General features: G+C 36.3%; 1 protein-coding gene across 4 annotated transcripts in view; it reads left to right on the forward strand.

The window, feature by feature from the left end:
* The window catches only part of MAP3K20 (mitogen-activated protein kinase kinase kinase 20), a 192570-nt gene that overhangs the window by 99504 nt on the left and 70136 nt on the right, over positions 1–22930 (forward strand). For all 4 annotated transcript variants that reach the window (XM_063648320.1, XM_063648321.1, XM_054477607.2 and 1 more), the window contains exons 4-7: positions 8129–8230; positions 12873–12938; positions 16266–16294; positions 16405–16542. In XM_063648320.1, the coding sequence (XP_063504390.1) occupies positions 8129–8230; positions 12873–12938; positions 16266–16294; positions 16405–16542 (335 nt within the window). The remainder of the gene's footprint in view (positions 1–8128; positions 8231–12872; positions 12939–16265; positions 16295–16404; positions 16543–22930) is intronic.

Raw genomic sequence — 22930 nt, forward strand, 5'->3', positions numbered from 1 at the left:
TATTATACTATCTCTGGATCTTTATCTCAAGCTACAAGTACCCAATGGCATAACGTTAGGATTGTTGAATATTTTAGTCCCATATGCTATATTTGTAGTCATAACTGACAGCTTTTCAAAGTGATCTTTAAAAGACTTGTTTTCAGTGACATCCTGCAGTTGGAATTGAGAACTCATAGTTCCAGGAATAATTGCTCTGTGTTAAATTTTGTTGCCCCTCCCTACTTCCCTCTCTCTCTTTGGTCTTATTCATATAGGTGACCTTTATAAGCTTTGAAAAACTAACTTTGATTGAGGTCATCTCAGACTTATATATTTTTCCCCAAACAGTATTTTGTTGTTCAAATAAAGTAATGGAGAGAGCATCTTAAAATATGAGGGATTTTAGAAGTATCTGAATATAAGTTGACTCATTCTTTTCTTAGGTATAATTTTACGGGACTGCAGTTGCCATCTTTATAATATCCACATGACTGTTCCAAGTGTAAACATATTTATCTTAAGAACTGTGTCATGCCTAAGAGCCATTCGTAGGGTGCCGCTCGTCTGTAAACTGGCCTACTTGTCCTTATGAATAATGAGGGCTGACTAAACTTGATTGAAACGTGAGGAACTTTGTGTTTGTAAAAGTTAGCAGTGTTTCTTATTTCAAGGGTTTTATGGCATTCTCTTGCTTATTCTATTAAACCTTTAATTCTTTAAACCTTACAGTGGGCCATATGTATGAAATTTATAAAGTATTAATGATCTTCTTAACCAAAACAAGAAAAAAATTCCAAAGGGTTCCCAGTTCTGTACTGTTTTATCATCTTAAAAGTTTAAATAAGATGTTCTGCTGCCATTGTTGTTTTTACTGTTCACTATATTAGCACTTTCTCTGATGTGCTTTGGAGGTTGATCGATGAATTTCTTAGGCATTTTGCTGGAATTAATTTATGGGTGTCTGACTAGATGGTGAAGAGTAGACTGAGAGAATCTTCAAGTGACCATGTCATTGTTTTCTTGCTGTCTTGTCTTGGTGATTAAGATATAATTCTTTTTAAAACCAAATGGCACTGGTTATCATGTTTCCCAAATCAGAAATCTATTTTAGTTAATATTTTAAAGAAATATGAAGCCATAGCAAAAAACAAGTATTATTTTTACTACAGAGTGTTAATGGATGTAAAGAGGTTAGCGAAATATAGTGTTTAATTAATGATGTTTATTTTTACTATATTTAATGAATAATCTTTTCATCTCCTTTAAAGAAAAATAATGTTTATTGGTTAAAGGTAAGAAATGATAGTTAAGACACCAATTTAATTTCAAGATCTTTGACTATATTATGCATTGTACAATGGATTTCACTTTTCATGAAATGCCTCAGTTTTCCTACTTTAATTTTTTTTATTACCATTCAACTTATAGTTTTTCTACCTTTAAAATAAAGATAATGATGAATAAAAATAAAAACATAACATTGTGTAAAGCAATACATTTTTGTTCACTTTTGTTAACTTTAAAATGTATGTAGATATATTAATATATCACAACAATAGCATAAAGGATGAGGGAGGGAATGGAGTTATATTGGAGAAAATCTTCTGTATTTTATTGTAATTAGATTAATATTAATCTGAGGTAGATTGTGCTGAATTAAGATACATTTTATGATCCTTTGAGTTACTACTAAGAAAGTCATTCAATAAATATAATAAAATATCAATCAAGGATTTAAATGATAGATTAAAATTTTTTATTGCAAAAGAGGACAATAAAGGAGGAACAGGAGACTGAGAAAGACAGGAGACATGAAGAAAACATGGCAAATGTAAACCCAACTGTATCAATAATCACATTATATGTAGATGTTCTAAACACTTCAATCAAAAGGCAGAGATTGTCAGATTAGATTAAAAAATAACAAGATCAAACTATGTACTCTCTACAAGAGACATACTGTAGATTCAAAGATACAAATAGGTTGAAAGTAAGAAGATAGAAAAAGATATGCCATGCAGACAGTAAGCACCAGAGAGCTGGAGTAACTATATTAAATTTCAGACAAAATACAGCAAAGATAAGAAATATTACTTGAGACAAATAGAACCTTTTCAAAATGATAAAAGGATCAATACATCAGAAAGACATAGCAATTGGAAATGTATACACACCTAAAACAGGTCTCAAAGTATGAGGCAAAACTAACTGAATTAAAAGGAGAAATAGGCAATTCACCAGTAACTGATATCAGTATTCCACTCTCAATAATTGATAGAACAGCTAGACAGAAAATAAAATGGGATATAGAAGACTTGAAGAACACTCAGCCAACTCTACCTAACTCACATGTAAAGAATACATACTTTTTCAAGTACACATGGAACATTCTCCAGAATACATCATAACGGAGGCCATAAAATAAATCTCAGTTCATCTAAGAGGACTGATACCATACAATGTGTGTTTTCCAATCACAATGCAATTAAAATTGAAATTAACAACAAAAGGAAATCTGGAAAATTCCCAAATTTTGGAAATTAGGCAACACACAGCTAAACACCCACTGGGTCAAAGAAGAAATCACAATAGTTTTTTTTTTTTTTTTTTTGAGATGAAGTCTCATTCTGTCACCCAGGCTGGAGTGTAGTGGTGCCATCTCGGCTCACTGCAACCTCTGCCTCCCAGGTTCAAGCGATTCTCCTGCCTCAGCCTCCCGAGTAGCCACCATGCCCAGCTAATTTTTTGTATTTTTAGTAGAGATGGGGTTTCACCATGTTGGCCAGGCTGGTTTGGAACTCCTGACCTCAGGTGATCCACCTGCCTCAGCCTCCCAAAGTGTTGGGATTACAGGCGTGAGCCACCACACCTGTCCAGAAATCAAAGTAGATTTTAAAATATTTTGGAGTGAAACAAAATGAAAATGTGACATATCAAAATTATAGAATATTAAAATTATAGAATGCAGATAAGGCAGTATTTAGCAGGAAATGTATAGCTTTCAACACCTATATCAAAAAGAAGAAAAGTCTGAAGTGGATAACCTAAGCCTCAACCTGAACAAACTACGGAAAGAAGAACCAATTAAAACCAAAGCGAGTCAATGAAAGGAAATAATAAAGATTAGAACAGAGCTCAAGAAAATAGAAAACAGAAAAGCAGTAGCAAAAATCAGTTTATTAGATTTGTTAATCTTTCCAAAGACTAAAGGATTTATTAATCTAAAGACTAGACTAAAAGTTTAGTCTTTGAAAAGATTAATAAATTTGACAAGCCTTTAACTACATTGATCAAGAAAAAAGAAAAGATAAAGATGAGCAAAATCAGGAATGAAAGAAAGACCAGTGCTATGGCTCCTGCAGAAGTTTATAAGGATTATAAAGAAATGTTATGACCATCTTTATGCCAATAAATTAGACAATTTAGATGCAGTGAACAATTTCCTTAAAAGATACAAATTATCAAAACAGAAGATCTGAATAGACCTATAATTTAAAAATTGAATTAGGCTGGGTGCAGTGGCTCAAGCCTGTAATCTTAGCACTTGGGGAGGCCAAGGCGGGCAGATCACTTGAGGCCAGGAGTTCGAGACCAGCCTGGCCATCATAGCGAAACCCCATCTCTACTAAAAATACAAAAATTAGCCAGGTGTGGTGGCGCACCCCTATAGTCCTAGCTACTTGGGAGGCTGAGGCATGAGAATTGCTTGAACCCGGGAGGTGGAGGTTGCCTTGAGCTGAGATCATGCAACTGCACCCAGCCTGGGCAACAAAGCAAGACTCTGTTTCAAAAAATAATAATTGAATTAGTAATTTTAAATATTTCCATAAAGAAAAGCCCAGGCCAAGATGATTTCACTGGTGAATTCTATAAAATGTTTATAGAAGAGATAACATCAATTCTTCCCATACTCTTTCAGAAAATAGATGCCAATATTCTATATGAACAAGCAGTATTATCCTGATACCAAAGTCATACAGAGACATAAGAGAGCGACAGACCAATATTCTTCATGAATATAGATGTAAAAATTCTTAACCATATTAGCATACTGAATCCAGCCACCCATAAAAAAGATGATAAATTCCAATTAGAATTTATCCCAGAAATGGAAGGTTGGCTTAACATCTGAAATCAGTCAATGTAAGGTACCATAATATACAATAAAATCATAGAATAGAAGACAAAAACCTTATATGATCATTTCAAGATTCAGAAAAAGCATTTGACAGACAACACTCGCTGATAATAAGAAATCTCGGCCGGGTACAGTGGCTCACACCTGTAATCCCAGCACTTTGGGAGGCCAAGGCGGGCAGATCACAAGGTCAGAAGATCGAGATATTCTGGCTAACACGGTGAAACCCCATCTCTACTAAAAATACAAAAAATTAGCTGGGCATGGTGGCGGGCGCCTAAGTCCCAACTACTCGGGAGGCTGAGGCAGGAGAATGGTGTGAACCTGGAGGCGGAGCTTGTAGTGAGCTGAGATTGCGCCACTGCACTCCAGCCTGGGTGACAGAGTGAGACTCCGTCTCAAAAAAAAAAAAAAAAAAAAAAAAAAGTTTAAAAAAAGAAATCTCAACAGACTAGGAATAAAAGAGAATTTTTCCAACCTGATAAAGAGCATCTACAAAAACCCACAGCTAATGTCTTATTCCATGGTGAAAAGCTGAATGTTTTCTCCCCAAGACTGGGAACAAGGCAAAGAAGTTCTACTCTGACATCTATTTAACATCGTACTGAAGGTTTTAGCCAGTGTGATCAGGCAAGAAAAAGAAGTAATAGGCATCCAGATTGGAAAGGAAGAAATAAAACTGTCTTATCTGACAACCTATAGGTAGAAAATCCTAAGGAATGCACACACACACACAAAAGCTACTAAAACTAACAAACATGTTTAGAAGGGTCACAGGATGCAAGATCAGCGTTTAAAAATCTATTGTATTTCTATATACTGAGAGTGAACAACCTAAAAATGAAATTAAGAAACAATTCCATTTACAGTAGCATCAAAAAGAATAAAATAGTTGGGTATAAATTTAACAAAATAAGTATAAGACTTGTACAATGAAAAGTACAAAAGGTGCTGAGAAAATTAAAGATCTAAACAAATAGACATTTACATATTTATGGTTTAGAAGATTCAGTGTTGTCAAGAGGGCAGTTCTCCCCAAAATGATCTGTAGATTCCACACAATTCCTATCCAAATCCCAGCAGACTTTTTTTTAGAAATTAACAAACCAATCCTAAAATTTACGTGGTAATGCAAAAGACCTAGAAATAGCCAAACCAATTTTGAGAAAGAACTAACTTTGAGGACTTAGACTGCCTCATTTCAAAACTTATAAATCTGTAGTAATCAACATAATACAATATTGGCACAATATCTACAGGGATATAGACCAAAGGAACACAATTAAAATTCTAGGGAAAAAGCCTCAGATTGATTGGCAATTGATTTTCAACAAAGATGCCGAGACAATTAAGTAGGTAAAAGACAGTCTTTGATTGCTGAGACAATTAGAAATTGATATGCCGGGGCCAGGTGTGGTGGCTCACGCCTGTAATTCCAGCACTGTGGAAAGCAGAGGTGAGAGGATCGCTTGAGACCAGGAGTTCAAGACCAGCCTGAGCAACATGACAAAATCCCGTCTGTACAAAAAATACAAAAAAAAAATTAGCCGGCGTGGTGATGTGCACCTGTAGTCCCAGCTACTAGAGAGGCTGAGGTGGGAGGATTGCTTGAGCCCAGGAGGTTGAAGCTGCAGGGAGCCAAGAGTGTGCCACTGCACTCAAGCCTGGGCAACAGAGTGAGACCTTGTCTCAAAAATAAATCCATATGCCAAAAAAAAAAAATTAGAGCCACACCTCAGACCATACATAAAAATGAAATGAACTCAAAATGGATCATAAGCCTAAGTATAAGGGTTAAACTATAAACTCTCAAAAGAAAAATAGGAGAAAATCTTCACGCTTTGGGGTTAGGCAAAGAGTTCTTAGAAATGATACCAAAAGCACAGCCATAAAAGAAAAATTGATAAATTGGAATTTATAAAAATTAACAATTTCTGCTCTTTGAAAGATGATCTTAAGAGAGTGAAAAGACAAATGATAAACTGGGAAAAAATATTTGCAAATCATATATATGACAAAGGACTTGTACCTAGAACTAAAAAAAATTATTAGAACTCAATAAAACAACCCAGTGTAAAAATGGACAAAACATTTGAATAGATATTTTGCTTAAGAATATATAAAAGGGGCTAACAGGCACATAAAAAGATGCCCAACTTTGTTAGTCACTAGGGAAATGCAAAGTAAAAGCACTGTGAGATACCACTAGTGTTATACCCACTACAGTGGCCATAATCAAAAAAACAGACAGTACTGCTGGGCACAGTCACATGCACCTGTAATTCCAGCTACTTGTGAGGCAGAGGGTGGCAGGGAAGGACTGTTTGACAACAGGAGTTTGAAGTTTGAGACTAGCCAGGGCACCATAGCAAGACCCCTTTCTCAGAAAAAAAAAGACAATATCAAATGTTGGTGAGGATGTGGAGAAACTGAAACCCTCATACATTGCTGGCAGGAATATAAAATGGTACAGCCTCTTTGGAAAACAGATTGATAGTTTCTTTAAAAGTTACAGCTAAACTTACCATATGGCCCTGAAATATCAGTCCCTGAAATCTACTCACAAAAAATTAACATATTTACACACACAGACATGTACACAAATGTTCATAGGAGCATTATTCGTAATAGCCAAAAACTGGGAACAATCCAAATATCTATGAACTGGGGACTGAATAAACCAAATGTAGTATATCCATACAACAGAATAGTATTCAGCAATAAAACAGAATGAAGTCTTCTTGTACGCTTACCACTTGAGTGAACTTTGAAAACATGATGTGGCCAGGCGCAGTGGCTCAAGCCTGTAATCCCAGCACTTTGGGAGGCTGAGACAGGTGGGATTGCTTGAGCTCAGGAGTTTGAGATTACCCTAAGCAACATAGCAAGACCTCATCTCTACTGAAAATAAAAAATATCAGCCTCAGCATGGTGGTGTGTGTCTGTAGTCCCAGCTACTTGGGAGGCTGAGGTGGGATGATTGCTTGAGCTCAGGAGTTTGAGATTAGCCTAGGCAACATAGCAAGACCTCATCTCTACCGAAAAAAAAAAAAAAAAATCAGCCTCAGCATGGTGGTGTGTGCCTGTAGTCCCAGCTACTTGGGAGGCTGAGGTGGGAGGATTGCTTGAGCCTGGGAGGTGGAGGCCACAGTGAGCCGAGATCAAGGCTGCAAAAAGCTGTGATCACACCACTGCACTCCAACCTGGGCAACAGAATAAGACCCTGACTCCAGAAAGAAACAAAGAAAGAAAAAAAGACATTATGCTAAGGGAATGATGTCAGACACAAGGAACAATTTGTATGATTCTGTTTATATGAACTATCCAGAAAAGGCACACTGGTAGAGAGAAAAAGCAGATTGTAGGGCTGGTGTGAGAGTGATGATTAACTGCAAACTGGCACAGGAGAACTATTTGTAGTGATGGAAATGTTCTAAGACTGGATTGTGGTGGTGGTTGCCCAACTTTATGAACTTACTAAAAATCATCCAGTAATATACTTATTGCAGGTGAGTTTATGGTATGTAATTTATACTTCATTTTTAAAGGATTTTTCTCATTTTTTTGACCTTTTGTGCTTAAATTTTGAGAGCTCTTCTAAGTCCTTATGTGACAACGATTGATTTGTTTACACTGTCATATAAGCTGTCTGATTTATGCATTTAATATCTATCTCATAAGAATAACAACTTTTAAAGAAATACCCATTTATATACATACCTTTGTTTCAAATTTATTCTTCCAGCCTCTTCGTGTTTCTCAATTCCGGCTAAATGGCTTTTGATTCTCAACTGAAGTTTACTATTCATTGTATGTTACTGTCTTGTGTTTGACAGATATTTTTCAGGATGACATTAACTTTTAGAAACCAAACCATGGAACAATTTTTTTATATTTTTGATGTCTTTTGTTAAATTATTTAACATATTTTCTCAATGAAAATATGAAGTCTTATTTCTGAAATGTACCTTGATTTTAATTACATGCTTATCTTTCCTCTTAAAATAGAATATGCTTCTCTGGGATCACTCTATGATTACATTAACAGTAATAGAAGTGAGGAGATGGATATGGATCACATTATGACCTGGGCCACTGATGTAGCCAAAGGTAATAATATTTGGTATATTCTTATAGAATTGGTGGGGTGCATTTTCCCCTCCTGAAATGGGGACTTAACATCAGAAAATGTTTTATTCTGTCTTTAGATGTTCTTTTTTCAGACCAAAAGTAGTAAGAATTCCACAGCTGATGGTACAGATAATATTTTAGGTCATTGCCTTTCCACTCCTGAATTCCTTTTCTCTTCCTCTTTTCTCTACTTTATTTCTATCCACGAAATCTAGTTGTAGCTTCAGGGCAGACATGTTTGTCATGTTTTGTGATATTATAATTGACTACCTTGCTTGACACATTAAATGGAAAAATCATAATTCTGTTGTTCTAAAAGTCTCTACTTAGACTCAGTATCCAGAAAACATGATTTATTGTAGGATTAGTTCTACTCATTTTGTATACATAATATGCTAAAAATAGAAACCACTTGCAAAAAAAATTTTTATTTGTCCTGCCATGTAAAAGCAATTCAGATTTTATTTTACATTTAATGTAAACTTACTTAGGCATCGCTGTTGGAATTAAATATTTTTAATACACCAAACCCCTTACAAGGTGCCCAGTCTTTTTTCTCATACATTCTTGCATAGATGAACGCTTTCTAAAGCAATTCAAACTTCATTTATTTTTATCTTTTTTCCATTTTCCTAACTGAACATTTCTGGGCTTTATTTATAACTGTCAGAGTTGCTTTGGAAACAACTTCATCTAAATAATGAACACTGATAGTTATATTTGTATTCTAGCAACCCCTACAAAGTGTGTCTGAATTTTCCTGGGGCAATTAACTCCTTTACATTTTACTACTCCATTCTCTACAAGCATCTCTTTACAAAGCAAATATAATGTGATTTAGCACTCAGTAAGGGGAGCAACTCATACGTTGATTTCACTGTGTGACTTCCAAAAGTAGTAGTCTTTCCTTTGGGGAATTGTCTATTTTAAGTTTCATCAACACCTACCAAATTCTTCAAATAAGGAAAGTGAAAAAAAAATTTTTTTGAGTTTCATGCTAGATGCTGCTGCTGAATTGATGTCTCATTACCTTATAAAAATAATATGCTCTGTGTTTAGGGTGAGACTTTATGTTAATTTGCTTAATTGTGTATTGATGCATCAGGCATCTCAAATCATGCTTAAACTTTCATATTCTTAAAAATATTTTCATGTAATATCATAGTGACTTCTCTGCATGTCAGTAGAACACAAGGACCAGCTCTCTGTAAGCAAGGTGATGTGCCTTTATTGGGAGCTGCCTGCAGCATTGTGGAAATACCCTTAAATAATGTAAATGCATATATAGGTAGTACTTAACTTACAGCACATCACCTTACATACATTTGCATTTAGGGTGCTCAGCCAGTTACACCCATGTTATTACTTATTGGCACTTAGAATAGATAGACAGTAGATAAAACAGCTAACATCAGTCACTCTGCTTCCTGCTGTGCTATACTTAAGCATCCCTGGTTCCCAGCCCAGGAACCTCTTCTCCCTGCACCCCCTTAACCACATGCCACATCATCCCGACTGAGGGGTAAGTCTCTTGGCTCCCTGAGTCATTCTTGGTGTTTTCTCAAGAGTGCTAGTGCTCTGCATCAGAAGGGCAAGGAAGAGAAGGAATCGAATTAGGTAGCAAACTGGGCCTGGTGCAGTGGCTCATGCCTATAATCCCAGCACTTTGGGAGGCTGAGGCGGGTGGATCACTTGAGGCCAAGAGTTTGAGATCAGCCTGGCCAACGAGGTGAAACCCTGTCTCTACTAAAAATACAAAAAATTAGCTGGGCATGGTGGTGCACTACTCGCCTATAGTCCCAGCTCCTCGGGAGGCTGAGGCAAGAGAATCACTCAAACCCCAGAGGTTTGCAGTGAGCCAACATCAAGCCACTGCACTCCAGCCAGAGTGAGACTCAGTCTAGGAAAAAAAAAAAAAAAAAAAATTAGGTAGCAAACTGGTACCAGAGTTAAAAATGAGGAAGGAGAGGCCAGGCGCGGTGGCTTCACGCCTATAATCCTAGCACTTTGGGAAGCCGAGGAAGGCGGATCACCTGAGGTCAGGAGTTCGAGACCAGCCTGACCAAGATGGAGAAACCCTGTTTCTACTAAAAATACAAATTTAGCCGGGCGTGGTGGCACATGCCTGTAATCCCAGCTACTCAGGAGGCTAAGGCAGGAGAATCACTTGAACCTGGGAGGCGGAGGTTGCGGTGAGCCAAGATTGGGCCATTGCACTCCAGCCTGGGCGACCGAGTGAGACTCCGTCTCAAAAAAATAAAAATAAAAAAAGGGAAGGAGAGAATGGGATTGGACCCCCTGATGGTGTCCAAAACTGCAGATTAATAAAATTCCTTTTGCCTGTCTGGCTAATGTATTTGACCTCAGGTGAGAAGAGTGAGGCAGAGAAGAGGCTTGTATGTTTATGGACGCAAGTAATACTTAACATTTAAAAATCCTTTAAGATGGCCCATAAAAAACAAATCAAGGCTTTAGGAATGACTTCAGCTTTCTCTGATAAGCTGGGTGTAGAACTTAAGAATTTAAGAGATTAAATAGGAAGGCTTGATTTTTGTTGATTCTGTTTCAAATTCAGCTATGTACCTTTCAGTTTAACCTATGATTGAATCCACTGGAGCAATGATATGTTGAGAAATCAAAAAATGAATATTTTAAGTAAAGGTTGATTCATGCATTTTAAAATACGCATTGCTCAGCATCATTGCTGTTGAGACAGTATCTCCACAAACCAAAAAAGATTCTTTTGTTTCTAGATGTGAGGATAATGGAGGGTGAACCAGCAAGTATATCTGAAATTGCTGCAAGCTAATCAGCAATGCTTAAAAGGAACAATTAAAGCAGATAAACTCCAATCCAGTTTCAAAATGGTCACCACTCATTCCAGTTCTCCCCAAAAGTCTCCTCAGTTACACCTGCCAATTCTTTTTTTTAGGAAACCCTGAATGTACACCTGATGAAAGTATTTTTCAGCCTTCTTAATTGTTTGTAATAAATATAAGGCAGAATTATAGATGGATCTACAAAAACATTAAATAGAATTTTATGTGAGTGTGATGACTATTGTTTATATGAAATATTATTTAAACATATACTATGCATCGTACACTAATACTTTATGGTACTTTTTTCTTATAATCTTCCATGAGGAAGGAAAGTGCCTATATTTAAAGCTTTTGTATTTGAGTCTCGTTTTTTGAAATCCTTACTTGTCAGCAAGTGTAGAAACTATCTCTACCAGTAGTAGTAATTATACAGATTCTACCTGAAAAATTATTAAGGAATTTGATTCTAAAGCAAGAGAGAGGTAACTGTGAAATCCAGTCATATAGATTATTAAATGCTACCCAAGTTGTAACTATTGAATTTTTGCAGTTTGAGGGCTGTAGAACTTCGTATCAGAAGAGAAATTTCCTTTATCCCAGTTACATCTTATTTAAGATCACATAATTTGCTAATACTTGTGTTAACTTGACTCTTCAGTGATATCATTCAGTGATACCATTAAATGGCAAGAGTTTAAATTTTCTTTGTCCTTTCATGATTCTTCAATATATAATAATTAAAATAGTAGAAGAATAAAGATTTAAAAATTAACCTCTCTTATGCTTTAAAAAGCCAAAGCCTCTTATTAAATTATTTTCAATGCACTGTTCATTTTAAAAAGAAGCCTGTTTGATTTGGAGGTGAGGGGGAGGCTACTTCTGCCATTAGTTAGAAAAGACAACTTGAGAAATAAAGAGGATATATTTTAGTAGAAAATCATCCTTTTTTTGTTCTAAAGGGGTAGACACTACGTAAATACAGAAAGTCAAAAACTACTAAGGTGGTAACCATAAAATGTGTCTTTAAAGTATAATTTTTGATTCAAAATAATAAAGCTCTATAAAGTTTATATACACCCAATATACTGACGTAATTTGATTTACATCCTAAATATGATGGAAAGAATTTTGCAGTATGTTGAAATACAGATTATCTCAAAGATTTATCCTTGTAAAAGGAATGAAATACTTTATAACTACTTTATACTTTTTTATCTGAAGATCATAAAATTATTTACCAACCATAACTAATCAGTCCTCCCAGTTCTCCCCACCACTACCCCACATCCACTCCCAGGTCTTGTTGGAATGGGTACTGAGAAAAAGCCAAGCTGCAGCTGGGTAACCATAGATATCCAGAACTTTGGTAACTGGACATCAGAATCTGCAGTTGGGTACCTGCAGACAACCAGATAAAAACCACAAATTTTACTCAGAACTTTGGCAGATTTAGAAGGTGGTTGGTAGCGGAATACCTTAGTCGTGGAGCCCTCCTTTCAGTGGTTACTGTGCTATTTTCATGCAGACTGCAGAAAATTAAGGTGTCCTTATTAGGTATTGTAAGAAGCTAGATTTACCCACAGTCAAATTCCAACCGCTAAGAGATTAAAGCTTATAAATTTGACTTCACATATACATGTTACTAATGTAGACATATTCTGTTTCCATTTTATCAGTCATGGAAGAATAACACATGTGAATTAGTTTCTGCTCTTGAGTTCTTTGAAAAACTATGAAAGGTAATACTGATGTAATGTTGAAAAATATTAATAGGCCTTTATTTCTTTTTGTGTGAAAAGGAATGCACTATTTACATATGGAGGCTCCTGTCAAGGTGATTCACAGAGACCTCAAGTCAAGAAATGGTAATGTAGTTATGTTTTTATTTTAACTATTTTATTACAAATTACATACACTTGCATGTAGAAATGAGCATCATTCTTTTACATATCTTCTGTAACCTACTATTGGACTCACTGCTGATACCATGGAAGCCTTTCTACTGTCAATAAATAACAAAAATCTCAATATGATTTGAAGAAGCTGCATAGTATTTCACTGTATATATATAGCCCAGAATGCAGACATTTGAATTGTTTACATTTTTTCTATGATAAGAAATGTTGGGCTTAATATTTCAGCCAAATTTTTCAAGACATCCCTAATTATTTCCCTAGAATCATTTTCTAAAAGAGGTACTGCTGTGTCAAAGTATGCAGTCATATATTTTTAGTCTTCTATTTTTAGGTGGCTTTGTGCACTATCAATTTTGAATTTTGTTCTTGTTGCATCTGAATTGCATGGTGTGAATTGTAGATGCCAGTCATGCCTGTATTACCTGGAGTAGTGCCCAGAAATGAGCCACATGTTTGGAAGTTTGGAAAGTAAAGGCTCTCTTTTTCTTTTCTTCTGTACTTTCTAAAGCTTATTTATGGCCCTGTATTTTATAATTTGGAGGGTGAGCATTTTAAAATAACTTGCAGGATTAGACATTACCTTCAAGTAGGAGTGGTAACAGAATGCTTCTTCTGTTACATCACTTCAGAGTTATCTGAGAAAGGCAGTAGGGTTATAGCACTAGCTAAAGTAAACATCAGAGTTTGCCACTTTTCTGAATACCCTCCAATCAATTAATTATTTACATGCTTTCTAAATGCTCCTTCTCAGTAAGGAGGAAGAGAACTATCTATTTTTAGGAGATCTTTAATTAAAATGCGTATATGCTAATAGTGTGATCCTTAGAATGGGTGGTGATGACAAGTAGTGGAAGAGGACCAGGGAGTGAATCGATCAGGTACCCTTGCACGTGCCTCAGGACTGTGAGGTTTGTGTGTGTGAGTGTGTGTGTGTTTAGCAGGGGGTGAAGAGATGGGGGCAGGGAGGGAAGTTATCGGCACCTGCCATTCATCAGTAGTCCAAGTTGGACCACCAATTTAACCCTGTCTGATTGTCCTTTCCTCTTCTAGGTTATCATGTATTCTTTGGTTCTTCTTAGACATAAGTTTCCTGAAGCTAAGCACTTTTGATATATGGTCAGCTAACAGGAAGTCATTAGGAAATAATCTAGACTGTAGTAGAAAAGATCAGAGTTTTATGAATTTGTAAATTTTCAGTTCATGCTCAGAATTTCAATTTAACTATGTTATTTGACTTCAGTATATCTTAAATCTTCTACAAAAGAGGAATGATTAACTAAATTATGGATTTATCCTTGCTATCATTATGAAGACTATATAACAATGGAGAATGTTATATAGTCTTTTATAACTATATAAAAGACTATATAGTTATAGTCTTTTTTTATCCCCATTTTAAAAATTTTAAAAAGTTACAGTTATATGTATTGTAGTTACTAAACAGGAACACAGATACACTCATATTGAAAGAATATAGACCTAACTTATAGCAATTCTTTTTCCCTTGGAAAGGTAACCAGAGTTTCAACTTTCTATATTATGTATTTTTATAATGGCAGTTTTTCTACTGAGCACTTGTTAATCTTATAATGAGAAAGCTGAATATAAAATTAATAATATTTACATTTCTATTTCTAAAAGTTTATAGCTTATTACTTATAGTATCAGGTTTACCCTGAGGCTATTTTCAAATATTAGATCATACAAAGATCATTTTCCCTCCTTGGTAAAATCATCAGTAACTAGTAAGTATTGATCATCTGTCATGTTCAAGGCACTGCACGGTTTACAAAAGAAACATCTGAAACAGTTCTTCAGAACTTTATCCTTGGACTCATCTCCTCTTATGCTCTGATTCTTGCACTCCCATAAAAGCCCTATTTACATATTAACACTCAAAAACAGATCTCAACTTCAAAGCTATATATCTATCTGCTGATTAGACACATCCACATAGATATTTTTTAAGACCCTAAAATACATTATGTCCAAATTAATCTTTTCATTTTCTCCCTAACCCCGAAAAATCATCCCTGCATTTCCTTTACTGAGTGGCAATACTGTTTGCCCAAGCCAGAAACGAGATAAATAGTAGTTACAGTTTAAAGCCAGAGCTCCTATTCTAACCATTAATCTGTATTGCTTCTTTATCTGATTTTATCCTTGAGTTCGCTTCCTTCTCCCCCCAATATCCAGCCATTCATCAAGCCTAGGTGATCCTACATCCTAAATATTTTTTGACTCAGTCAACTTTTCTCCTGTCCTTTGCCACTGCCTTAGTACAGGTGTCCTCATCTGTCTCCTGGACCACAAAACCTTGAGTGCAAAGTGATCCCCTTGCCTCCAGGTCTATTCTTCTCTGCCATTGTCTCCCCTCTGCACCTTTGCTCATGTCATTCCTCCACATAAAATTGTTCATTTGCTTTCTCTTTCTCTTCTTGACCTGGCACCTACCTTCCAAAATGGCCATGCGTTTTTTTGTCTGCTCCTGAGATTTTGCATAGGCTCTCTCTTCTGCCTAGGAAACTACTTTCCTCCCTCAGCTCTCCTCTTTCTGGTTAACTCCTGTTTTTCAGGTTTTAGCATAAGCATCATTTCTTACAGGAAACTTCATCTGACTTCCCTCGACATAGATATCGTTGTTCTTTGGCTCTATAGTATTGTTTGTTTCTCTCATCATGGAATCTATCCCGCTTTGTTGTAGATGTTTATTTAATTGTCTCTCTGATAAGAATATAAACCCCATGAGAGCAAAGACAGTGGCAGACTTGCTTACAGTCCTGTTCCACAGCATTGTACGTGGCCTTACCCACAGTAGCCTCAGCAAATATTTATTAAATGAATGAATTTATGAACAAGTGAATGAATGAATATTCTCTCCACCTTTAACAAAAATCACTCAGTTGGGAGGAAACCCTATATATAATATGAAGTAGTAAAGCTAGTGACTACCTCAGTATCACATTGGCAGTACACGGGCAGAACCCAGGTAAAAATTTGGTTCTCCTAACTACTACTAATTTTTGTCTTTCTTACTGGATAGTACTGCATTTGGATAAAACAAGTGTCTCAGAAGCCTTTTTAATCAGTACCTAATGGAATTAAGTTTTTGTTTTAATGTCAGTCCCCTTTTGCAAAATCCTCAATGCTGTAAATACATTGATTTCACCTTTCATAATCCCATATTGAAGACTGAAATAGAAGTTTATGGTTTTTTCAGTAGAAGACAGCTCAAACAAATTAGATTGTCGTAATTTATCCTTTTTTCTTTTTTAGTTGTTATTGCTGCTGATGGAGTATTGAAGGTAGGACTATTTCTTAAAAAAATTGTTAATTTCAGACGTAGATTTTTGTAACTGATAATTCCTTAATTAGCCAATAAGTAGAAAGTTGATACTGATTCCTGTTTTCTCAGATCTGTGACTTTGGTGCCTCTCGGTTCCATAACCATACAACACACATGTCCTTGGTTGGAACGTTCCCATGGATGGCTCCAGAAGTTATCCAAAGTCTCCCTGTGTCAGAAACTTGTGACACATATTCCTATGGTGTGGTAAGTTCATTTCTCATTTCTTGTTTACTAAAGGAAATACAAAAAGCAAACACTTTAAAGGAGAGACACAGTTTAACATGGTTTTATTTTTGAGACTGTACTGCTGGTGGAATGCCTGAAGCAGCACCATTGGAGAATGCTTCCTGGTTGCCAAAATGTTTAATCATTTTTAATCATCGGAGTTATTTTGTCCTGTGTTGAGAAGAAACCAACACCACTTCCAAGAAACAAATTAAATGGAATCTGAGATAGTGTTGGGCTCCACTTTGCCCGTGAGAATGATTTTTTGCAGGGTGGTAATGTCACTGTGGACTATCTCTGTAATTTCAATGGAAATGTGGATCATTTGGAACAGGACTTCATTGTAATGGATTGCTTAAACAGTATAAAATCACCAATAGATCTGCCAAGCGAGTTAATTACCAGGAAACTTTTGAGTCTCAACTATTAAACTGATTCATCGGTTTCTAAAAGTGCAAAAGAAAATGTACTTAGCACTTACCAGATGACCTTGTCCATGTCTGCTGCCAGTCTTAGAGTAGCAGTGACTATCTGAAGCGTGACTCTAAGGCATTACATAAGAATCACAGCAGAGCCACATAGAGAATAGACTAATGAGGGGGTGGAGTGCTCAAGGAAGAGACCACAGGAATGAAATCATTAAGGAGCAGTGGTTAAGGAGCAGAAGCTCCTGGAGGAGGAATTTGGAGATGGGCCATTTCCTGAGGAATAGGTTATACCTGCCTTATCAGAGAGAAGGAAGTGGAGTGGGAGAGTTCTTTGCTGGAGGAAGGAATTCATTTGTTGCCTTTTGTTGAGGATAAACTTTTCCCTAAAATGTTACGTATTCTTTAAAAAGTCCAAAATAGTTTTGGAATTCCCTATCTTTACATCTCATACTGCCCTGCTATTTATACTATTATACTGCCCTGCTGTTTATACTATTACTTCCTAAAAGGGCATTTTCATAGTAATGAGTAAAGAAGCACCCTGTTTTAGGTCCAAATCAGCATGTCTCTTCGTCCTGAACCTCTGTGTTTTCTTACTGCAGGTGGTAGCCAATGACACAAGAGGAGATTCACGTTGTCAGACCTGTTTTGTTTTGTTTTGTTTTCTTTATTCGGTCTCTAGGTATTTAATGCTGGCTTCACAGGTTTTGGACTTGTTTCAGTGACTAGCTGTTTGTAAATCATAACACATCCTATGTATACCAAATTAATAAAGATTAATTTTGTTAGCTATTGAAAAAATCATTTCAAGAATGAAATATATGTTTTTGGCCGAAGGCTAGAATTTTAAAGGTCAGAAGGCAACAGTAACATCAGGCTTAATACCTGATATCCAAAAAAAGAAAAAAAAATCAATACCTGATATCCCTTGATTCTGGTTTCTAAGAATGAAGACTATAAGCTATTACAGACAGTGATCAAATATTTCTCATTGAAAAAAAGAAAAAACAAAACATAAGTTTCAGAGGAGACTAGCTTGTGAAACTGGTCTATGTCAAATGTTACTACATTCTAACCATCATACATCCATCTGTGGGATATTCTGAAAATGGGGTATTTGTAGCAATTTAAGACTCTTTGTAAGATTGTTTTCTCTTGTGAAAGTGCATTCCTTCATTTATAACCAAACGTTTATTTATTGAGTCACACACCACCTGAGAGTAATTTAAATTCTTCTTAGCCTGCTTGTTGGGAACGGCATCTCGTTTTGTCCTGTAGAAATAGGAACAAGCAAACTTTTTCTAGAAAGGACCAGATAATATATATTTTTGGCTTTGAGGGCCGCTTACAGTCTCTGTTTCATAGTCTTCAAAGATGCCATAGTTGGCTTTTTGTTTCTTACAACCCATCAAACATGAAAAAGCCACTCTGTATTCTGCAGCAGGCCATCGTTGCAGGCACCTCCGTGGCACAAGAGGGCTTGGGAAGATGAGCAGCGTGGTTTAGGAACGTGGCTTGTTTAGTCAGTGTTTCAGCTGACCGTTCAGAGTGGCTCACCAGGAGCCCACTGCTCCCACTCCTTTCATGTACATGTGCATATAAATGTATATAAACATGTTTGTTGGTGTTAGGTATATATGTATGTTGGTTACAGTTATTGTAGATGGTTATAGCTTTTAAATTGTTTGGCACATTTATATGAACTAGAAGACTTTTGAGGTTCATTTTTGCACTTACGAGTCCACACACATACAGTGCTTTTACTTTTAAAATTCTCCCCAAGTCTTTGAATTTCCTTATCTCAAAAAATTTTGACCTTAAGACACAACTATACATAGAGTGAACTTTCAGTCTCAATATTATTTCATATATGAAAACAAACTTTATGCTGCCTTCTTTCAAAGCCTTACAGTTGCCAGAGCTTTGGTGTGAAATGCCCCCCTCTGCTTTTCCTGAGATGAAGTACAATCTTAGTACCAATAGCCAAGCACAAATTCCTTTTCACACATAAACTATAAAAGATGTTAAGAGGTGACTTCTGTTTGCAGAGCTTAGGATTTTTTTCCTGTATCATTTTAAAATCTCTTCATACATTCCACATTGACCCCATTTCTTAAACATAGTTTGAGTCAACCTTTCTGGAGCTGCACATTTTCAGTGTTTTTTATTAAAAATCTTTTCACTTAAGAAACTATGCACCACATTTCAGTAGAAGGGCTTGAACACGTCTTTGTGGATTAGCTTTTCTCTCTACTTGTGTGCTGACCCTACCTTTGCTTGGTTTGGTTTGGTTTTGGAGGGATTTAACAAACGCTTAACAAACCATCCTATCGAGTAATTTCACTTACTGAAACAAACTCGACCACCAGCCACTGAGCATTTCCAATGTTGCTCTGTATTTACACCCTGGACGTTGCTCTGCAGAACGTGTCCGCTCCATCATGTGATGTGGAATATCAATTCTGCATTCATGCTAGAGCCTTCCCTTACCTGGTGGAAACAGAAATGCCATTTCAGTGAGTCTGTTTTAAAACAGCTTCTGCTGTGTGACTATCTTGAAGACAGAGGTTTGCTTGGAATGCTGGTTTGCCTCTCAGAATGTTGTGTCAGCAGAATTCCATTCAGAAAAGTGTACAGATGCTAATTTAATTATAAACAAGAACTCAGGACTGTATATGTTGGTGCAAAAGTAATTGAAGTTTTGCCATTTAAAAGTAATGGCAAAAACTGCAGTTACTTTTGCACCAACCTAATATTTAATTCTGACCTCTTCTCATTCTGTTTGTTCTAAATAAACACAATTAGTGAAAGAAAAAATACGAGGTATGCTTTCCAGCGACCTTTTTATTTAAACAATCATAGATTTTTTTTCTTAATGAAGAAAGCATTATGTGTTCAAGGTAGATGTTATAGAAAAGAGCAGGTGAGGATAGTTAAGGTTGGGACCATGTTAGTTTTAGAAGTCTGTGGTTCATAAACTTGGAAAGTGATACCTATTTTAATTCAAAATGTGGTTATTTTGAATTTTTTATGTTTTTTCAAAAATAGGTGAGTAGCCAAGGCTCCTTTGTCAGTAGGAGCATTTATTTGCATTAAATATCCCATTGTTCATTGGGAGTCTGTTCTGTTCACTGAAACCCCTTCTACACACAGCAGTCACATACAGATGAATAAGACCATTAAAAAAAAGTTGTTTTTTTTTGAAATCCACCCAAAAAACTGCAATATATTTTTGCTTTTTGTTTTTCTAATTTTTTAGACTTCTGTAAGAATTTAGCCCCTACTACTCCCAAAACTACCAGCCCTCCCCCCCAGGTTGATAAACCTTTGTTGCTTCTTAACAAATGGCAAGACTCACTAACCTTCTACTGCCTTAAAATAAATGTGCTGTGAATGCCAGAAGTGGATTTTATGATCCTTGCTCTTAAGCTGGTAAACTTTGCTAGGCAGGCAATTGTTTCCCTCCATTTTATAAGAAATGAGATTTTTCTACCCTCTTATGAGAACTTCTCTTGGAGGACTGAACCTGGAAGAGTGTTTAGTATGTTATCCACAAAAAAAGAAAAAGCAAAAATCACTGAAAGAATAAGCCTTCTGAGAACACAAGGCCTAGCCTCTCTTAAGAAAAAAAAAAAAAAAAAAAAAAGCTATTCTAATGACAATGCAGAAAGGATTACCTTCTTAGAAGCTTCTCAGCCAAAACCAGCCTTGAAAAGAGTGGCTTAAGAGACAGCATGGCTGCCTGGCTTGTCTGTGAGCACTGTTCCAGAACAAGCTAGGCTCAGGTAATGGCTTTCTATTGTTTGGAAAAGAAAGGGCAGAAAAAGTATGTAGTCTTTTCCAAGTTTCTATTCTGTAAACTGAAAACAGAAATTTTCCTTGTGAGCACAGTTTAAATGTGAGGACGTCTCAATATAAAATGAGTCGGAAAATATTTTTAAGGTGAAAGATCACAATAATATTTGGCCTGAATCCTCATAATTGGTATTTTTAGGCATCATTTAATATATTTTTAGACCTCCAAGTGACTTCCTCAATAAAGTTACTTTTGTATGCCAAATGTCATTTTTGTTTAGTGTAAAAAAAAAAAAAGCTGATGTCCTATCTTATACCACCTGCTTTTTGATACATTCCCGAATCCAAGGAATTAATAAAAGGAAATCATGAAATGTGCTGATACTGGAATTAAACTAAAGACCTCATTTGGGCTTCAGGCCATAGCAGCTAATGACGCCACCTCAGACACTTTTACATCCATCAAGTAACTCCCTCAGCTGTAGTAGCTCTTCAGAGACACAGAGGGAGTCAAATGAAACTGGCTTTTTTCTTTATTTTTCACGGTTAGAGCTCTCAGAGAAATATAACTTCAATTTTATTAGATTTTGGACATTTTCCAGCAGAATATTTTGGAATCAAGAATGATGTAAATGTTTTTCTGGTGTTGTCCCCCAAACTCTTGGATTTGCAATTGACTTCACAAAATTCAGTCTGTGCATGTGTGCACATGTGTACACGCGTGTATCATACCTGCAGGCCAAACTCAGAAGAGGCACTGCTCATCTGTGCATTTGGGGGTCTGGAGCGTTTGATTTATTGGAGGCTAACTCCCTGTTCCCATTCTCCTTAGGAATGCCACATCCATTAATTTACTTGCCCTTCATATCCTTTCCCCTCCCCAGCCCTAGCCCCCTGTGGAGTGGTAATTGCAGCCAATTGAGGGGCTCCATTTCCTGCTCAGCCCTCTTGCTGCCCAGCCTCCCTCCCTGTGTAGGTCAGGGTGATTGCATACCTGTTCTGACTGTCACTCTTCCTTTACGTGTGGTGTTCACTAGAATTGTCCCCTTGTGGGATGCCCCTTACCTTTTCCTAATCACTTGTGTGACTCAAATAGAATTATTCAGTAGCTCCTCTAAAGGAGTACCTTACACACTTGATTAAAAGCCCAAAGAGGCTTCAGTGAATTTTTTTTCTCCTGCTTGAGCAGCATCTGCCAATTTCCCTGATTTTCCTGCTAATTATCTTCGTATTAGCCAGAATTCATTTACTATGTTATGGTTGAAATGAGACTGAGCACTGGCTGAGGAAATAGCGGATATGGAGTGAAAGGTTTCTATGATTTGCTTGACTACAGTATGTGTGCTCCATCTACGTTCCTATTAGAAATGAGCTTTTGTTTTTAAAACAAGGGAAATCTGAGTCAAAGCCACTGGTTCTCTTCCTGCTTCTCCCAGGGCGCCATACCTAAGACAGGCCTGTCGCATTCTCTCTAGTACTGTCACTTTCCCTTCACTCACATTAAAAGGAGTCAAGAGCCTGACCTTCAGGGTGAGCCAGCTGGTTCATAGTCTGGCTGTGTCACTGGATAACTGAGTGTCTTTGGGCAAGTTTTTTTTTTAACTTTTTAAATAGTTACCTCAGGTAATATGTATCCAGTAGGATTGCTATTAATCATGATAATATATGAAAAGGGCATCTGGAATATAATAAGCACTCAATAAGTGGTAGTGGTTTTTATTATTAGGACTATTACTGATAAAACTAGAATTGTTTTTGCACTTTACAGAGTATTGGTATACTCACATTTTTGAACTCCATTTGTATAAATAGGGAAAAGTAACATAGTATACAAATCTCCATTACTCAGTGTTTCAAGAGAACCCAAAATCAGCAGTATTCCTAGCATCAATTTGCTTTCTTTGGGCATTCCACTCAGATTTAATAATCATACTGATCTCAAGAACTGCACAAAGATGAACACACACATAAGCTCACATTCACATAGTCAGCTTATATGTATAGAAAGTGTTTATTACATCTTAGAGTATGGTATAATAGAGTATATTGTAGGTAGATGAAAATAGATCCCTTAGACCGACTCATTTTGAGGGAGATTTCTCCAAAATCTCAAATGTAATATGTAAAATCTAAATATTACAATT

Source organism: Pongo pygmaeus, chromosome 11 (genome assembly GCF_028885625.2).
Source record: "Pongo pygmaeus isolate AG05252 chromosome 11, NHGRI_mPonPyg2-v2.0_pri, whole genome shotgun sequence".
NCBI lineage: Eukaryota > Metazoa > Chordata > Mammalia > Primates > Hominidae > Pongo > Pongo pygmaeus.